This window comes from Nycticebus coucang, chromosome 2 (genome assembly GCF_027406575.1).
Source record: "Nycticebus coucang isolate mNycCou1 chromosome 2, mNycCou1.pri, whole genome shotgun sequence".
NCBI lineage: Eukaryota > Metazoa > Chordata > Mammalia > Primates > Lorisidae > Nycticebus > Nycticebus coucang.
Window position 1 is genome coordinate 45,392,602 of NC_069781.1, and position 15,037 is coordinate 45,407,638.

The following is a 15,037-nucleotide window of genomic DNA, read 5'->3' on the forward strand; positions in this document are numbered from 1 at the left end:
AAAACTCTTTCTCATTGCTATTTGCCTATAACTAGATTAGCAAAGTGGACCAGTTTCTTGGGTAGCCTCCTTCATCTCACCTATCCTCAATAGACAGGTTCTTCTGGAACCTTACACTAAAACCGCTAATACTAAGTTGGAAAGATGGAAAAGAACATTTTATGGCAAGAGGTCTAAGGAGCAGGGCATTCAGGTCTGAAAAGAACAGTTTATCATGATGAATAGTGGTTACATTCACATATGCTTTAAAAGCTTTGCTTTTATTTTACTTTATTTATTCCTTTCTTTTAAGAGATAGTCTTACTCTGTCACCCTTGGTAGAGAGTACAGCTCACAGCTCACAGAAACCTGAAATGCTTGGGCTTAAGCGATTCTCTTGCCTCAGCCTCCCAAGTAGCCGCAACACCCAGCTATTTTTAGAAGGGGGGAGGGGTGTGTGTCTCACTCTGGCTCAGGCAGATCTCGAACGAACCATGAGCTCAGGCAATCCACTAGCCTCCACCTCCCAGAGTGCTAGGGTTAGAGGTGTCAGCCACCTCCTCCGGCTCAAAGCTTTGCTTTGAATTACCATTTACAATTGCATTAATAATGCCTACACCTGACATTTCTGTATTTTAAAGTCTTTGCAGAGATTTTTACAAATATCATTCATAAAAGCTCTTAAGGTGATCAATGTCCTCATATCTTTCCTTAATATCTACAAGGTGATCAATGTCATCAAATATTTCCTTAATACCTACAAGGGAGTGATTTTCGTGCAAGTGTTTTGCCTTTAATGAGTGCTCAATAAATACTATTTCCTAACAACAAATCTAAAGGGGAATCAACATGCTGTCAAGTATTAATCAGGGCCCAAATCCTTCGTTCCTGGAAGAAATAATCCTTACCTTATCAAATCTAAGAAACTGAAGCTGGTGTTACTAAAATTATCAACAGATTTCAATAGAAAGGTCTCTCGCAACTAGGTCTCAAGTACCACTTGGCTGATGGCTATTATACAAATTTATGGATTCTAAGACACTTAATGACTTAAAAACAGAAAATTATGCATCTTGGAATCAAGTAAATAGGATAAAAGAATATTCTATAAAATACTAAAGTGTCATGTTCATTTTCAAAATTTCTCTCAGCTTGGTGCCCGTTGCTCACATTCACCGAGGCTGGTGGGTTCGAACTCACCCTGGGGCCTGCTAAACAACTACAACAACAACAACAACAACAAAAAAAAATACGGGCAGCGCCTGTGGCTCAGTGAGTAGGGCACCAGCCCCATATGCCGAGGGTGGCGGGTTCAAACCCAGCCCTGGCCAAACTGCAACCAAAAAATAGCCAGAAAAAAAAAAAATAGTGTTGTGGCGGGCGCCTGTAGTCCCAGCTGCTTGGGAAGCTGAGGCAAGAGAATCGCGTAAGCCCAAGAGTTAGAGATTGCTGTGAGCCATGTAACGTTATGGCACTCTACCCAAGAGCAGTACAGTGAGACTCTGTCTCTACAAAAAAAAAAAAAAAAAATAGCCGGGCATTGTGGCAGGCGCCTGTAGTCCCAGCTACTTAGGAGGCTGAGGCAAGAGAACCACTGAAGCCCAAGAGTTTGAAGTTGCTGTGAGCTGTGACACTACCGCACTGAGGGCGACATAGTGAGACTATGTCTCAAAAAAAAAAAAAAAAAGAAAGAAAGAAAATTTCTCTCACAAACAACCAGAAGTGAAACTTCAGTTAATGTTCAAAATTCTTGGACCTTAACTGTTTCCATTTACAATGCTGCCTCAGTTCATCCAGCACTCAAGACAACTTCAGCTTCCAGGAAAGGTGACAGCTAAATGCCCGAAAGGTATTCTCAAAGTTTTAACAGGAAAAAATAAAGAATAAAATTTTTTTTTGTAGCAACAGAGTCTCACTTTATTGCCCTCAGTAGAGTGCCATGGCGTCACACAGCTCACAGCAACCTCCAACTCCTAGGCTTAGGCGATTCTCTTGCCTCAGCCTCCCGAGCAGCTGGGACTACAGGCGCCTGCCACAGGCCCGGCTATTTTTTTGTTGCAGTTTGGCCGGGGCTGGGTTCAAACCCACCATCCTTGGTATATGCGGCTGGTGCCCTACCCACTGAGCAACAGGTGCCGCCCAGGATAAAAAATTATTTAATGGGCGGCAGACCCATATACCAAAGGTGGCAAGTTCAAACTTGGTCCAGCTGCTCGGGAGGCTGAGGCAAGACAATCGCCTAAGCCCAAGAGCTGGAGGTTGCTGTGAGCTGCAACATTACAGCACTCTACCAAGGGCCACGAAGTAAGACTGTCTCTTAAAAAAAAAAAAATTTTTTTTTTTAACAACTGAAAAGCTTATCATTCAACTGCCAGAATAATGGGGGAGGGGGACATTACTTCTATAATTTAAATCTTTTTCAGTTGCCAGTCCAAATCCTTTAAAACAGAGGTTTTTTTAAGGCAGACTCTACTCTGCTGCCCTGGGTAAAGTGCCATAATAGCAACATAGCTCAAAGCAACCTCAAACTCTTGGACTCAAGTAATCCTCTTGCCTCAGCCTCCTAAGCAGCTGGAACTACAGTCACCGCCAAAAAGCTGGGTTAGTTTTGCTATTTTTAGTAGAGCCAGAGTCTGGCTCTTGCTCAGGCTGGTCTCAAACTCCTGAGCCCAAGCAATCCTTCTGCCTCAGCCCGGCCTTAAAGATTCTTTTTTTTTTTTTTTTTTTTTTGTAGAGACAGAGTCTCATCCTACGGCCCTCGGTAGAGTGCCGTGGCCTCACACAGCTCACAGCAACCTCCAACTCCTGGGCTTAGGCGATTCTCTTGCCTCAGCCTCCCGAGTAGCTGGGACTACAGGCGCCCACCACAATGCCCGGCTATTTTTTTATTTTTTTGGTTGCAGTCTGGCCAGGGCCAGACCCGAACCCGCCACCCTCGGTATATGGGGCCGGCGCCCTACCAACTGAGCCACAGGCGCCGCCCGCCTTAAAGATTCTTAACTCATCAGTCAACCCTCTAAAAATATATGCAAATTAGTCTATGTGTGCCCATTTTTTTTTTTTTAAATTCATTACTTTCTCAAAAGTATTTCTATCCAAAAAAAGGTTAAGAATAACTTTCTTGGGCCGGGCGTTGTGGCGGGCGCCTGTGGTCCCAGCTACTTGGGAGGCTGAGGCAAGACAATCGCTTAGGCCCAGGAGTTGGAGGTTGCTGTGAGCTGTGTGAGGCCACGGCACTCTACCGAGGGCCATAAAGTGAGACTGTCTCTACAAAAAAAAAAAAAAAATTAAGAATAACTTTCTTGGTCTGGGGCAGTGGCTTACACCTGTTATGCTAGCACCCTGGGAGGTGGAGGCAAGAGCTCAGGAGTTCAAGACCAGCCTGCTCAAGAGTAAGAACCCATCTCTACTAAAAATAGAAAAATTATCTGCATATTGAGACATGAATCTGTGGTCCCTCCTACTCGGTAGGGAGGTAGAGGCAGGGAAACTGCTTGAAACTCAGGATTTTGAGGTTGCTGTGAGATGGGCTGACACCACGGCACTCTAGCCTGGGCAGGACAGTGAGAGACTGTCTCAAAACAAAACAACCAACCAACCAACCAAGAATCACTTCCTTAAGAGAACTGTTTCAACTATATATTAAGAATTAAAAAACCGGGTTGGTGGTGGCTCACAGCTGTAATCCCAGCACCTGGGAGGCCAAGATGGGTGGATTGCCTGAGTTCACAGGTTCAAGACCAGCCTTAGCCACAGCGAGACCCCACCCCCACACCCATCTCTAAAAATAGGCATTGTAGAGGGCACCCGTAGTCCTAGCTACTTGGGAGGCTGAGGCAAAAGAATCACTTGAACCCAGGAGTCTGAGAAGGCAACATAGTGAGAAAAAAAAAGAATTACAAAACCATAAAATAGATTATACTATAATCTAAACAAAATCACCAGGCAGGCAGGCTGGCTAAGTATGGTGTAGGTTTTCTTGAGGGGGATGGAAGGCAGAAAACAGACTGATTATTTTTCCTGAACAAATGAAGCTTAAGAAATCATGCATATTCCCTTATTTCAAAAAACTTATAGGAGAGTTTCTTTGATATAAATTATTGTTAAGTCTAATAAATAAGTGTTCCCAGGTATGGAAAGCTTTGAGTATATAACAAATATGTGTACTTTCTAAAATTAACAGTTTGGAGTTGCCTAAAAATGGAACACACCTATCAGAATAAAATCAAAAATTTAATTGCAGGCCTGGCAAGGTGGCTCATACCTGTAATCCTAGCACCCTGGTAGGCTGAGGTAGGCGGATTGCCTGAGTTCACCAGTTCAAGCCTAAGCAAGAGCAAGACCCAGTCTCTAAAAATAGCCGGGCGTTATGGCAGGGGCCTATAGTCCCAGCTACTCAGAAAGCTTAGGCAAGAGACACGCTTGAGCCCAAGACTCTGAGGTTGCTGTGCGCTATGACACCACAGCACTCACCCAGAATGAGACTCTGTCTCAAGAAAAAAAATGTTAACTGCAATACCTAAAGCTTTCTACATACCTTAAATTTTTATGTTTGTGTATCATAAAAGAAGCACTGTCTGTTTCTGACTCTATATATTCACTGCTACAATGCTTTTAGATAAATAAGGCAGGAGTTCCAAGGAGGTTCTATACCAAAACACCCACACTAAGTTATTAATCCTTATCAGAAGATATTTGAAAAGATAGTTCCTTTTAATAAAAAGGAAATAAATTTGTTAAAAGTCTTCATTAACTGTTGCCTTGACCAACCAATTTTTTTGTTTTTTTTAGAGACAAGAGTCTCACTCAGTTACCCTGGGGTTGAGTGCCATCGCTTCATAGCTCACAGCAACCTCAAACTCTTGGGCTCAAGTGATTCTCTTGCCTCAGCCTCCGGAGTAGTCATGCTCCCACCACAACAACCAGCTATTTTTAGAGACGGAGTCTCCCTCTAGCTCAGGCTAGTCTGGAACTCCTGAGCTCAAGCAATCCACCCACCTCAGCCTCCCAAAGTGCTGGGATTACAGGAGTGAACCACCCTGCCCAGCCCCAACCAATTATTTTTTAAGTAACATACAATTCCTGACTTGCTCCACAGTACCAAAATAAGTTCAGAGTTGTTCACTGTGTTCTAAGTCATGTCCTACTTTGTCTTTGTGAGTGGAACCTGTAGTGGAAAAATTCAAAGAAACAACAAAATTCAGATGGCATATCAATGAGATCAATAAACTGGACAACAAGATAGCAAGGCCAAAAAAAGCAGAACAGGCAGAAACTGCCTTTGTCCATCTTACATCCATACTCTCCAAAGCTAAGAATCCCACATATTAGAGATACTGTATTAAATAAGCAAAAGCAGGGTGAAGCAAAAAAAATTCTGTGTATGTGAAATACAGGTCTCACAAGTCTCCAATGCAGATCCTGTGGTTTTTAAAACATTCTGAAGGGTGGCGCCTGTGGCTCAGTGAGTAGGGTGCCAGCCCCATGTGCCGAGGGTGGCGGGTTCAAACCCAGCCCTAGCCAAACTGCAACAAAAAAAAAATAGCCGGGCGTTGTGGCGGGTGCCTGTAGTCCCACCTGCTTGGGAGGCTGAGGCAAGAGAATCATGTAAAAAGTTAGAGGTTGCTGTAAGCAGTGTGACGTCATGGCACTCTACCAGAGGGCGGTACAGTGAGACTCTGTCTCTACAAAAAATAAAAAATTAAAAAAAAAAAAAAAACATTCTGGAGCAAACTAATTCAAACTAAACTTCTAAAAGAGTTAGAAACCGATTAATAAATAAAAACTAAGTTACCTTACAAAATTATGTTACAAAATATTTCAAGAATGATTGGCAATCCCACTGCCTTCAGAAGTGAGTATCCCAAATAGAGAAAAGAGTTTAACTTGAAAATAAATTATACTAAATGTTCAAGGACTAACATTTGAAAACAAAGAGTGGTAGGGAAAGCTCTGTGCCAACTTTAAACTGCAGCTGTAGTGGAACACACTAAAAGCCTTGTTTTAAGACAAAAGCAGTGAAATAAAAAACAATGGTTTTAGACTTATCCCCAGTGCTAACTGCTCATAAATTTGATTTTTCCAATGAATAAGGGAAAAAGTAGAAGAAAAAGCAACTGAACAAACTTCTCACACAAGACTGAAACATAAAACCTGTTTATGAATTTTCATACAGAATTTAAAGTAAAAACACTCAAAAATTAAGAAATCTAACACAATGAAATAGGTGATTCAACCATTCTTTTACAACAGGGCTGAAGTTAAAAAGCATTTAATTTAAGTCAGTGTATACTACAGGGAATCTTTCAATACTACCTATTCCAAACAGGATTCTGCACACTCCTTTTCCAGTTACTCTGGCAAATAGATTCCAATTTGCAACCATCATTTTCTTTTACATACATTTTCTTTAAAAAAAACAAACCTTGGAGTGAGATTATTCTAACATCCATTTACCTTAACTATCTTAGTTAAAACAAATAATGAGGGCAGCGCCTGTGACTCAGTGGGTAGGGCGCCGGTCCCATATACCGAGGGTGGCAGGTTCAAACCCGGCCAGGCCAAACTGCAACAAAAAAATAGCCAGGTGCTGGGGCGGCACCTGTGGCTCAGTCGGTAAGGCGCCAGCCCCATATACCAAGGGTGGCGGGTTCAAACCCGGCCCCGGCCAAACTGCAACCAAAAAATAGCTGGGCGTTGTGGCGGGCGCCTGTAGTCCCAGCTACTTGGGAGACTGAGGCAAGAGAAATCACTTAAGCCCAGGAGTTGGAGGTTTCTGTGAGCTGTGTGAAGCCATGGCACTCTACCGAGGGCCATAAAGTGAGACTCTGTCTCTACAAAAAAAAAAAAAAAAAAATAGCCAGGTGCTATGGTGGGCGCCTAAAGTCCCAGCTAATCGGGTCTGAGGCAAGAGAATGGCCTAAGCCCAGGAGTTGGAGGTTGCTGTGAGCTGTGTGAGGCCACGGCACTCTACCGAGGGCAATAAAGTGAGACTCTGTCTCTACAACAATAATAATAATAATAATAATAAAATAATGATACCTTTTGGAAATTAAACTTCATTCCACTAAAGTTAGACTTTGCTAAATAATGCTTTGCTAAAAAAGTTATCACATAAATTCCATTTCGTACAACTAATTTTTCCAGGATCTATAAATGAAAATTTATATTTGACATATAAATTTTCTTCAATGTGGACACACAGCAATACTTTTTCCAGTCTGCCACTAATAATTTGTATGTTTACTTAGTAACTTTAAACATTTGCATCAGAAAAGTATAGTGTATGCTGACTACAAAAGATTAAGCTTAACACTTGGTAAGGGTATTTGCTCTTACATAAAACCCTAACAGTTTATTTTTACTAGGTAGTGACTATAACAGGCATAAATATTAAACATCCTCCTATCAATCCCATTTTCTACAAATTTGACCCAATTTCAAGCCTGAAACTGAGGTTTCTACCTTTAGAAGTGTAGAAAAAAAGAGTTAAGTCATTGGGTAGTCCTAAAAATACACATCACAACTACATGACTAAGATACTCACTTAAAACTTGTGCCAAGCTAACCCCTCCCTTCAAACCAACTAAAATTGACTCACTGGCCTATTTTACTTAATTTTGAAAATTAAAAAAAATTAAATATTCCTAGGCACTCATTTATCTCTACCCCTACCATTTAAAATATTCAAATCTTTAATCTGTAATTCCTCCCTGCAAAAACACCAAAGCAAAAACAAAACAAAACAATAAACTTATTATCTGCAAGTCAGCTACCTTGGAGTTCAAAAACAAAAACAAAAACCACTGGATTCTATAATAACCACTATTCAAAAATCATGGAAAACAATAGAAACAGTGTCTGTGGTCCCAGTCTAAGGAGCCATCCCACCTCAGATAGTACTTTTCATCTGTAAGATGACCCCATTTGCTAGAATTAACCACCTGAGCCAAAGGTTTCAATTTTGTCTTCCTAAAGTGGAAAACTATCAATCTCCCTACATGACACGTTCCACCCTCTGTGGCTATTTCTACACGTAGGAATAAAAGGCTAGCGAAGTTGGTGGTAGGGTGAGGACAAAGAGCATTTTGAAAGAACCACTGACGGAGGTAAATAGACAATGAGGACAGAAAAGGGCTAAAATAAAGTTCCCTCCAGTGGATAATGGAAAGGACACGCTGACACTCTTTTTTCCCCTTTTTTCCTTTTTTTTTTAACCATCTCTAGGGTCCATCTACTCCCATTGGAATGCAAAGTTGGCACTACCAAATAACCAGGAAGCCCAACGAATCCCCAAAATGTCAAGGCACTAAGCAGTGTCTGGAATGACACTAATGCCTGTCCACCACCCCCACCCCCCAAAAAACAAAAGTCCAATTCAGTAAGTGCAGGTCACCCTGCCCTCTGGGGCAGTTCCAACCTGTGCAGGGAGGGTTCTGATGAGAAGACAAGAAAGGAAAGACAGACCACCTCTCTTCTCATACTCCCACAGCTGGGGAAACAAAGACAGCCCTCCTGTAGCCACTACCGCAACCTAAGAAGCTTTCTTATTTCTCCGAGCGGTCTGCCCTCCCGCTCCCGCCCCCACACCCCCCGACAAAGAAAAGGCACTTGGAAAGCAAGGCCTTCGAGCCTCCACGTATGGGGGAGGAGGCTGCCGAGGAGAGACGACCACTCTATTCACGGGAGCTCACGCTCCTGGCACCAAAAGCAGCCAAAGCGGAGAGGAGCGGAGGCCTCGGCCCAGGAAACCAGGTCCGGGAAGGGGTGGGGGTACCTTGAAGTAGCCGCCTTCGTAGAGGGTGTTAGGGGGTCCGAAGATGGCCACCTCCCAGTTGTAGAGGTCGGACTCATCCACCAGGGTGATCCGGAAGCCCTCCACCGGTTCCTCCTGCAGGGATTTCAGCTCGAGCATCAGGGCCTTCTGCGAGCTGGTCATCTGCTGCTGGGCCATCGCGGCGGTGACGGCGCCGAGCCGGGGCCCCAGTCCTCACGCACCGGCCAGGCCGGACCAGGCCCCTCCCCTCCGCTCGCCCTCGGGCCCGGCCGCTCCGGGCCCCTGTCTTTACACAGCCGGCGGACCGGACCAGGCCCCAGACGGCCCGTGGGCCCGCCCGGGGTCCTCCTCACACACGACGCGGGCCCGGGCCGGGCCCCTCTCCTCACACTCCGACCGGGTGGGGGAAGGGGTTGAGAGAGTTAAGGGAATTCGCTCCTGGTCCGGGGCCTCCCCCCCCGGAGGGGGCCTCAACTTGGTGGGGGGGAGAGGAGGTGGAAGCGGAGGAAGGCGGCGGAGGGCCGGCGATGGTGAAAGGAGGGGGCCGGGCCGGCCCGGGAGCGCCGTGCTCGCTCGCCCTCTTGTTCTCCTCGGGGGCCGCAGGGGCCGGAGGGCGCGCGGGGCCAGAGAGGGAGGGAGGAGCGCGGCGCGCGGGGGTCTCGAGGCAGTGGCGGCGGCGGCTGCTGCGCGGGGGGAGGGGCGACGGCGGCGGAGGAGGAGAAGAGCTAGAGCGCCTCGCGCCGCGGGAGCGACGGAGCCGCGGAGGAGGGAGCGAGGGAGGAGGGGCGCACGCCGGGAGGAGGGCAGCACTCCGCGGCTGGCTGTCCGACGCGCGTGCGCGCGCCCCTCCCTCCCCCGCCCGCCTCGCCCTCCACCTCCTCCTCCTCCCACTTCCCCGCCTCCTCTCCCCCCGCCCTAGCGGTGGCGGAACTTTGTGACGCCGGCGCATGTCCACCGCCCTTAAAGGGCCAAGCGGCAATGGATCCCAGGGCGAGCCGCTCGGATCTCCTGGGCCCCAAGGTGACGGTTGTGCGGCTCGACGTTGCAGTTCCAAGGGCTTGCCTGGGAAGGGACCTTAGGTCCTACACCTCTCGGCGCCTTCTCCCTATGCGTAGGTAGTATCCGAGGGCCTCTGCAGACATTCTTGGACAAGCCTGTTCCTCTACAGGCCCCTCCCTGAAACACTCAGTCTGAAGGCTTTGCTCTTAATAGGTGCTTGATCGGGATGTGCAGAGAATGTGGGTCTTACCGGTGCAATTAGCCTTCCAGACTCCTCTCCTACCCGTCCAACCCTCATTGAGTAAATCATTCCTGGGTTTGGGGGGAGTTTGAAGGCGGTGGGCGCAGTTTCCCAGAGGAGAAATTGGAATTAGGTAAATAGGCCAGCTTCCCTTGTTAACTATGAAGAGGAAGTAAAGAGGAAACAAAACACAAACTAGGGCCGGGCGCGGTGCCTCACGCCTGTTAATCCTGGCTCTCGGGGAGCCCGAGGCGAGTGGATTGCCCGGAGCTCACAGGTTTGACACCAGCCTAAGCTAGAGCGAGAACCCGCCTCTAAAAAATAGCTGGGCGTTGTGACAGGCGCCTGTAGTCCCAGCTACGCGGGAGGCTGAGGCAAGAGAATCGCTTGAGCCCAGGAGTCCGAGATTGCTGTGAGCTGTGACGCCATATCACTCTACCGAGGTGTGACAAAGTGAGACTGTCTGGAAAAAAAAAAAAAGATGCACACACACACAAACTGAACCTGGATCCCTAGTCCTTTGAAATATTTGGGGCAAGTCCTCTGGCTAGCTTTCAGTTTATCCATTTGTAAAAATAAAGTAGTTGGACTTTGACCCCTATAGGTCCTTTCAGCTTGAATGTCCAACCTGGAACTGAGGGACTTTTGAGATAATCATGACCGAAGTGAGACATGGAGACTGTCTTCAGTCCCATTAATTTAGAATACAGTACTCCTTAAGCAGAAACAGAGCAAAACCAAAAATAACAACGACAGCAAAAATATAGGCTGGGCACCGTGGCTCACGCCTGTAAACCTAGCACTCTGGGAGGCCGAGGCAGGTGGATTGCTTGAGCCTCATGAGTTCCAGACCAGCCTGAGCAAGAGTGAGTCCCTGTCCCTAAAAACAAAATAGCCGGGTGTTGTGTAGTCACCTGTAGTCCCAGCTACTTGAGAAGTTGAGCAAGAGGATTGAGAGAGCCCAGGAGTTTGAGGTTTTTGTGAGCTATAATGCCATGGCACTCTACTCAGGGTGATAAAAGTTAGACTCTGTCTCAAAAAATAAACAAACAAAAAACGGTATTCTTGTCTCGAGGCATGTCCTATATATGATAATTGCCTAAAATATTTCCTAGGAAAGTCAGGATTCCATGAGAGTTGTACACACACAGTTTTGGAATCAGAAGAATCTTGGTTTGGCTCTGGCTCCACCGTTTATATGACCGCTCCCTGTTTCATAAGCTTCTGTAAAGGGGGATTAATTATACTTAACACAGCAATTGAAATGATTAAATGAGATCATCTGTGTACAGCATTTAGCATGTGACTGACACATGGAAAATGATCCATGAAAAAGAACTTCATTTTTTTTTTTTTTTTTGACACAGTCTCACTTGATCGCTCACACAGCTCACAGCAACCTCCAACTCCTGGGCTTAGGCGATTCTCTTGCCTCAGTTTCCCTAGTAGCTGGGACTACACTACAGGCGCCAGCCACAACGCCCAGCTATTTTGTTGCTATTGAAGTTTGGTGGGGGCCGGGATTGAACCCCCCGCCTTTAGGTATATGGGGCCGGCGCCCTACCCACTGAGCCACAGGCACCACCCAGAAAAAGAACTTTAAAGAGGGCGGCACCTGTGGCTCAGTGGGTAGGGCGCCGGCCCCATATACCGAGGGTGGTAGGTTCAAACCCTGCCCCGGCTGAACTGCAACAAAAAAATAGCCGGGCGTTGTGGCGGGCGCCTATAGTCCCAGCTACTTGGGAGGCTGAGGCAAGAGAATCACCTAAGCCCAGGAGTTGGAGGTTGCTGTGAGCTGTGATGCCATAGCACTCTACCAAGGGCAATAAAGTGAGACTCTGTCTCTACAAAAAAAAAAAAAAAAAAGAACTTTCAAGAAAGAAAACAAAAGGGTGGCGCCTGTGGCTCAGTGGGTAGGGCGCTGGCCCCATACACGGAGGGTGGCGGATTTGAACCCGGCCCCAGCCAAACTGCAACAACAACAACAAAAATAGCTGGGTATTGTGGCGGGCTCCTGTAGTCCCAGCTACTCAGGAGGCTGAGGCAAGAGAATCGCCCAGGCTTACACAGGAGTTGGAGGTTGCCGTGAGTTGTGTGATGCCTTGGCACTCTACTGAGGGTGATAAATTGAGACTGTCTTTACAAAAAAAAAAGTTCTAGTCAAGTAATTTGTAGAATGTCCCTCAATTGGGATTTGTGATGATTATCTTATCATTAGATTGGTGTTAAGAGTTTTTCAGGGGAAGATCACAGAGGCAAATGCCATTTTCATCACATCATGTCAAGAGTACATAATAGCACATGACTTGTCAATGTTGATGTTGACCTTGATCACCTGGATGAGGTAGTGTGCCAGGTACCTCTATTGTAAAATTACTCTTTCCCCTCTCCCCTTTGTCTTTACTGTATTCTTTGCAAACTGCTATGCATAATCCAAATTTAAGGAGCCCCACCCCCACTTTTTTGTCCTCTTTTTCTCAAAGATGAAGTCTCCATATTTTATTTTACTTTATTTTATTTATTTATTTGAGACAGTCTTTGTGGTCTCTCATAGAGTACTGTGGCATATACATCAAAATCTTGGGCTCAAGAGATTCTCTTGCCTTCAGCCTCCCAAGTAGCTGGAACTACAGGTGCCTGCCACAGTGCCCAGCTATTTTTTTTTTTTTTTTTTTTTTTTTTTGGTAGAGACAGAGTCTCACTTTATGGCCCCCGGTAGAGTGCCGTGGCCTCACACAGCTCACAGCAACCTCCAACTCCTGGGCTTAAGCGATTCTCTTATCTCAGCCTCCCAAGTACCTGGGACTACAAGCACCTGCCACAACACCCGGCTATTTTTTGGTTACAGTTTGGCCAGGGCCAGGTTTGAACCCGCCACCCTCGGTATATGGGGCCGGCGCCTTACCGACTGAGCCATAGGCACCGCCCAGTGCCCAGCTATTTTTAGAGATGAGGTCTCACTCTGGCTCAGGCTGGTCTTGAACCTGTGAGTACAGGTGATCCACCTGCCTCGGCCTCCCAGAGTGCTAGGATTATAGTCGTGAGCCACCATGCCCAGACTTAAGTCTCCATATTTTAAAGCATCATTTTCAAAAAAAAAAAAAAAAAAAGGCATCATTTTCTTTCTTTCTTTTTTTTTTTTTTTGAGACAGTTTCACTTTGTCGCCTTCAGTAGAGTGCTATGCTGTTACAGCTCACAGCAACTTCCAACTCTTGGGCTTAGGCGATTCTCTTGCCTCAGCCTTCTGAGTAGCTGGGACTACAGGTGCCTGCCACAACGCCCGGCTATTTTTTGTAGTAGATTGGCCAGGGCTGGGTTCAAACCCACCACCCTCAGTATATGGGGCCGGCACCTTACTCACTGAGCCACAGGCGCTGCCCTACAGCATCATTTTCTATCCCCAAACCTTACTATCTAGGCCTTGAGACCACCGGAGGAATTAGAGCTTCCCTCAGAAGAGAGGGAGTATCCTAGTCAACGCAGCCAATATACTGGTTTATGCCTAAATCTGTCTTTTCCTCCTCCACCACTCAATTTAATAAGAAGATTGTTGACCTGGAAATGTGGGAGACGATGTTGACACCTTCAATAGCAAGGCTGTGAGTAGTCAAATAGGCAGAAAGTTCATCTTCAAAGCATTTCACCCACATAAACTCATCACAGCCCCACCCAGACTCAAAGGAAGATAGATCCCTAGCCTCACCCACTGGAACATATACCTGGTACCCAGACCAAAAGCTGCTTCCTGGGTTCAAACATACTTATTTTTAGTATCCATGGTGAGTATGGCTTTAAGCGAGGAGGATGAATTTTGTACTCAAGGATCCCTTCATTCTCAGGTCAGAGGAACTTGAATTCCTTGTCTTTTTATACTAGCCACTAAAACATTGTTTATTAGTAGGCTGCAACTGTGTCATTCATCCCTGGATCCTTAGCACCCAGCATACCACCTGACACAAAGACGACACTAAGTAATTGTTCACAGAGACTCACAACAGCCAAGGGCAGGAAGACAATCAGTAATCATGCAGTGGTAAATTGAACTCTACCCTCCACTCCCCTGTCTAATAGGTTCTCTCAGATACATAGTAGATGCTCAAGACCACAGATTCCGAAACCACATGTTTGGCAATATTAGTGTCTCAAAACATTCTTGTCAAAAGAATGACAAAAAAACTAGCTGGGCATGACTCGGCACCTATTGCTCAGTAGCTAGGGCACTGGCCACATTACACTGGGGCTGGTGGCTTCGAACCCAGCCTGGGACTGCCAAACAACAATGTCGACTGCAACCAAAAAATAGCCGGGCGTTGTGGCTGGTGCTTGTAGTCCCAGCTACTTGGGAGGTTAAGGCAAGAGAATGGCTTGAGCCCAAGAGTTTGAGGTTGCTGTGAGATATGATGTCAAAGGCAACAAAGTGAGACTCTGTCTCAAAAAACAAAAAAAAATGATTGTCAGAAACAGCTTCCTAAAGCTTTCTTTTTTTTTTTTTTTTTTCCAGTTTTTGGCGAGGGGTGGGTTTGAACCCACCACCTCCACCATATGGGGCCAGCGCCCTACCCCTCTGAGCCACGGGTGCTGCCCCCTCCTAAAGCTTTCTTATATTGTTTGGTAATGGCAGGTAGAGATTGACTTGACTGATTAGTGCCCTCTGGTGGTAAAGAAAATAGAATACCAGGCGGCACCTGTGGCTCAGTCAGTAAGGCGCCGGCCCCATATACTGAGGGTGGCGGGTTCAAACCCGGCCCCGGCCAAACTGCAACCAAAAAATAGCCGGGCGTTGTGGCGGGCACCTGTAGTCCCAGCTACTTGGGAGGCTGAGGCAAGAGAATCACTTAAGCCCAGGAGTTGGAGGTTGCTGTGAGCTGTGTGAGGCCACGGCACTCTACCGAGGGCAGTAAAGTGAGACTCTGTCTCTACAAAAAAAAAAAGAAAATAGAATACCTACCCTCTGCCTGGGCATTACCTGGCATTCACCAACTAGACTACTTTTTTTTTTTTCTGAGACAGAGTCTTACTATATTGCCCTTGGCAGAGTACC

General features: G+C 46.3%; 1 protein-coding gene across 2 annotated transcripts in view; it reads right to left on the bottom strand.

The window, feature by feature from the left end:
* The window catches only part of UBE2R2 (ubiquitin conjugating enzyme E2 R2), a 115,055-nt gene extending 105,535 nt beyond the window's left edge, over positions 1-9,520 (bottom strand). The window contains exon 1 of one of the 2 annotated variants that reach the window (XM_053570580.1): positions 8,756-9,520. In XM_053570580.1, coding sequence (XP_053426555.1) covers positions 8,756-8,932 — 177 coding nt within the window. In that variant the 5' untranslated portion in view covers positions 8,933-9,520. The remainder of the gene's footprint in view (positions 1-8,755) is intronic. The other variant, XM_053570571.1, reaches the window with a different exon arrangement.
* Positions 9,521-15,037: the final 5,517 nt, after the last annotated feature.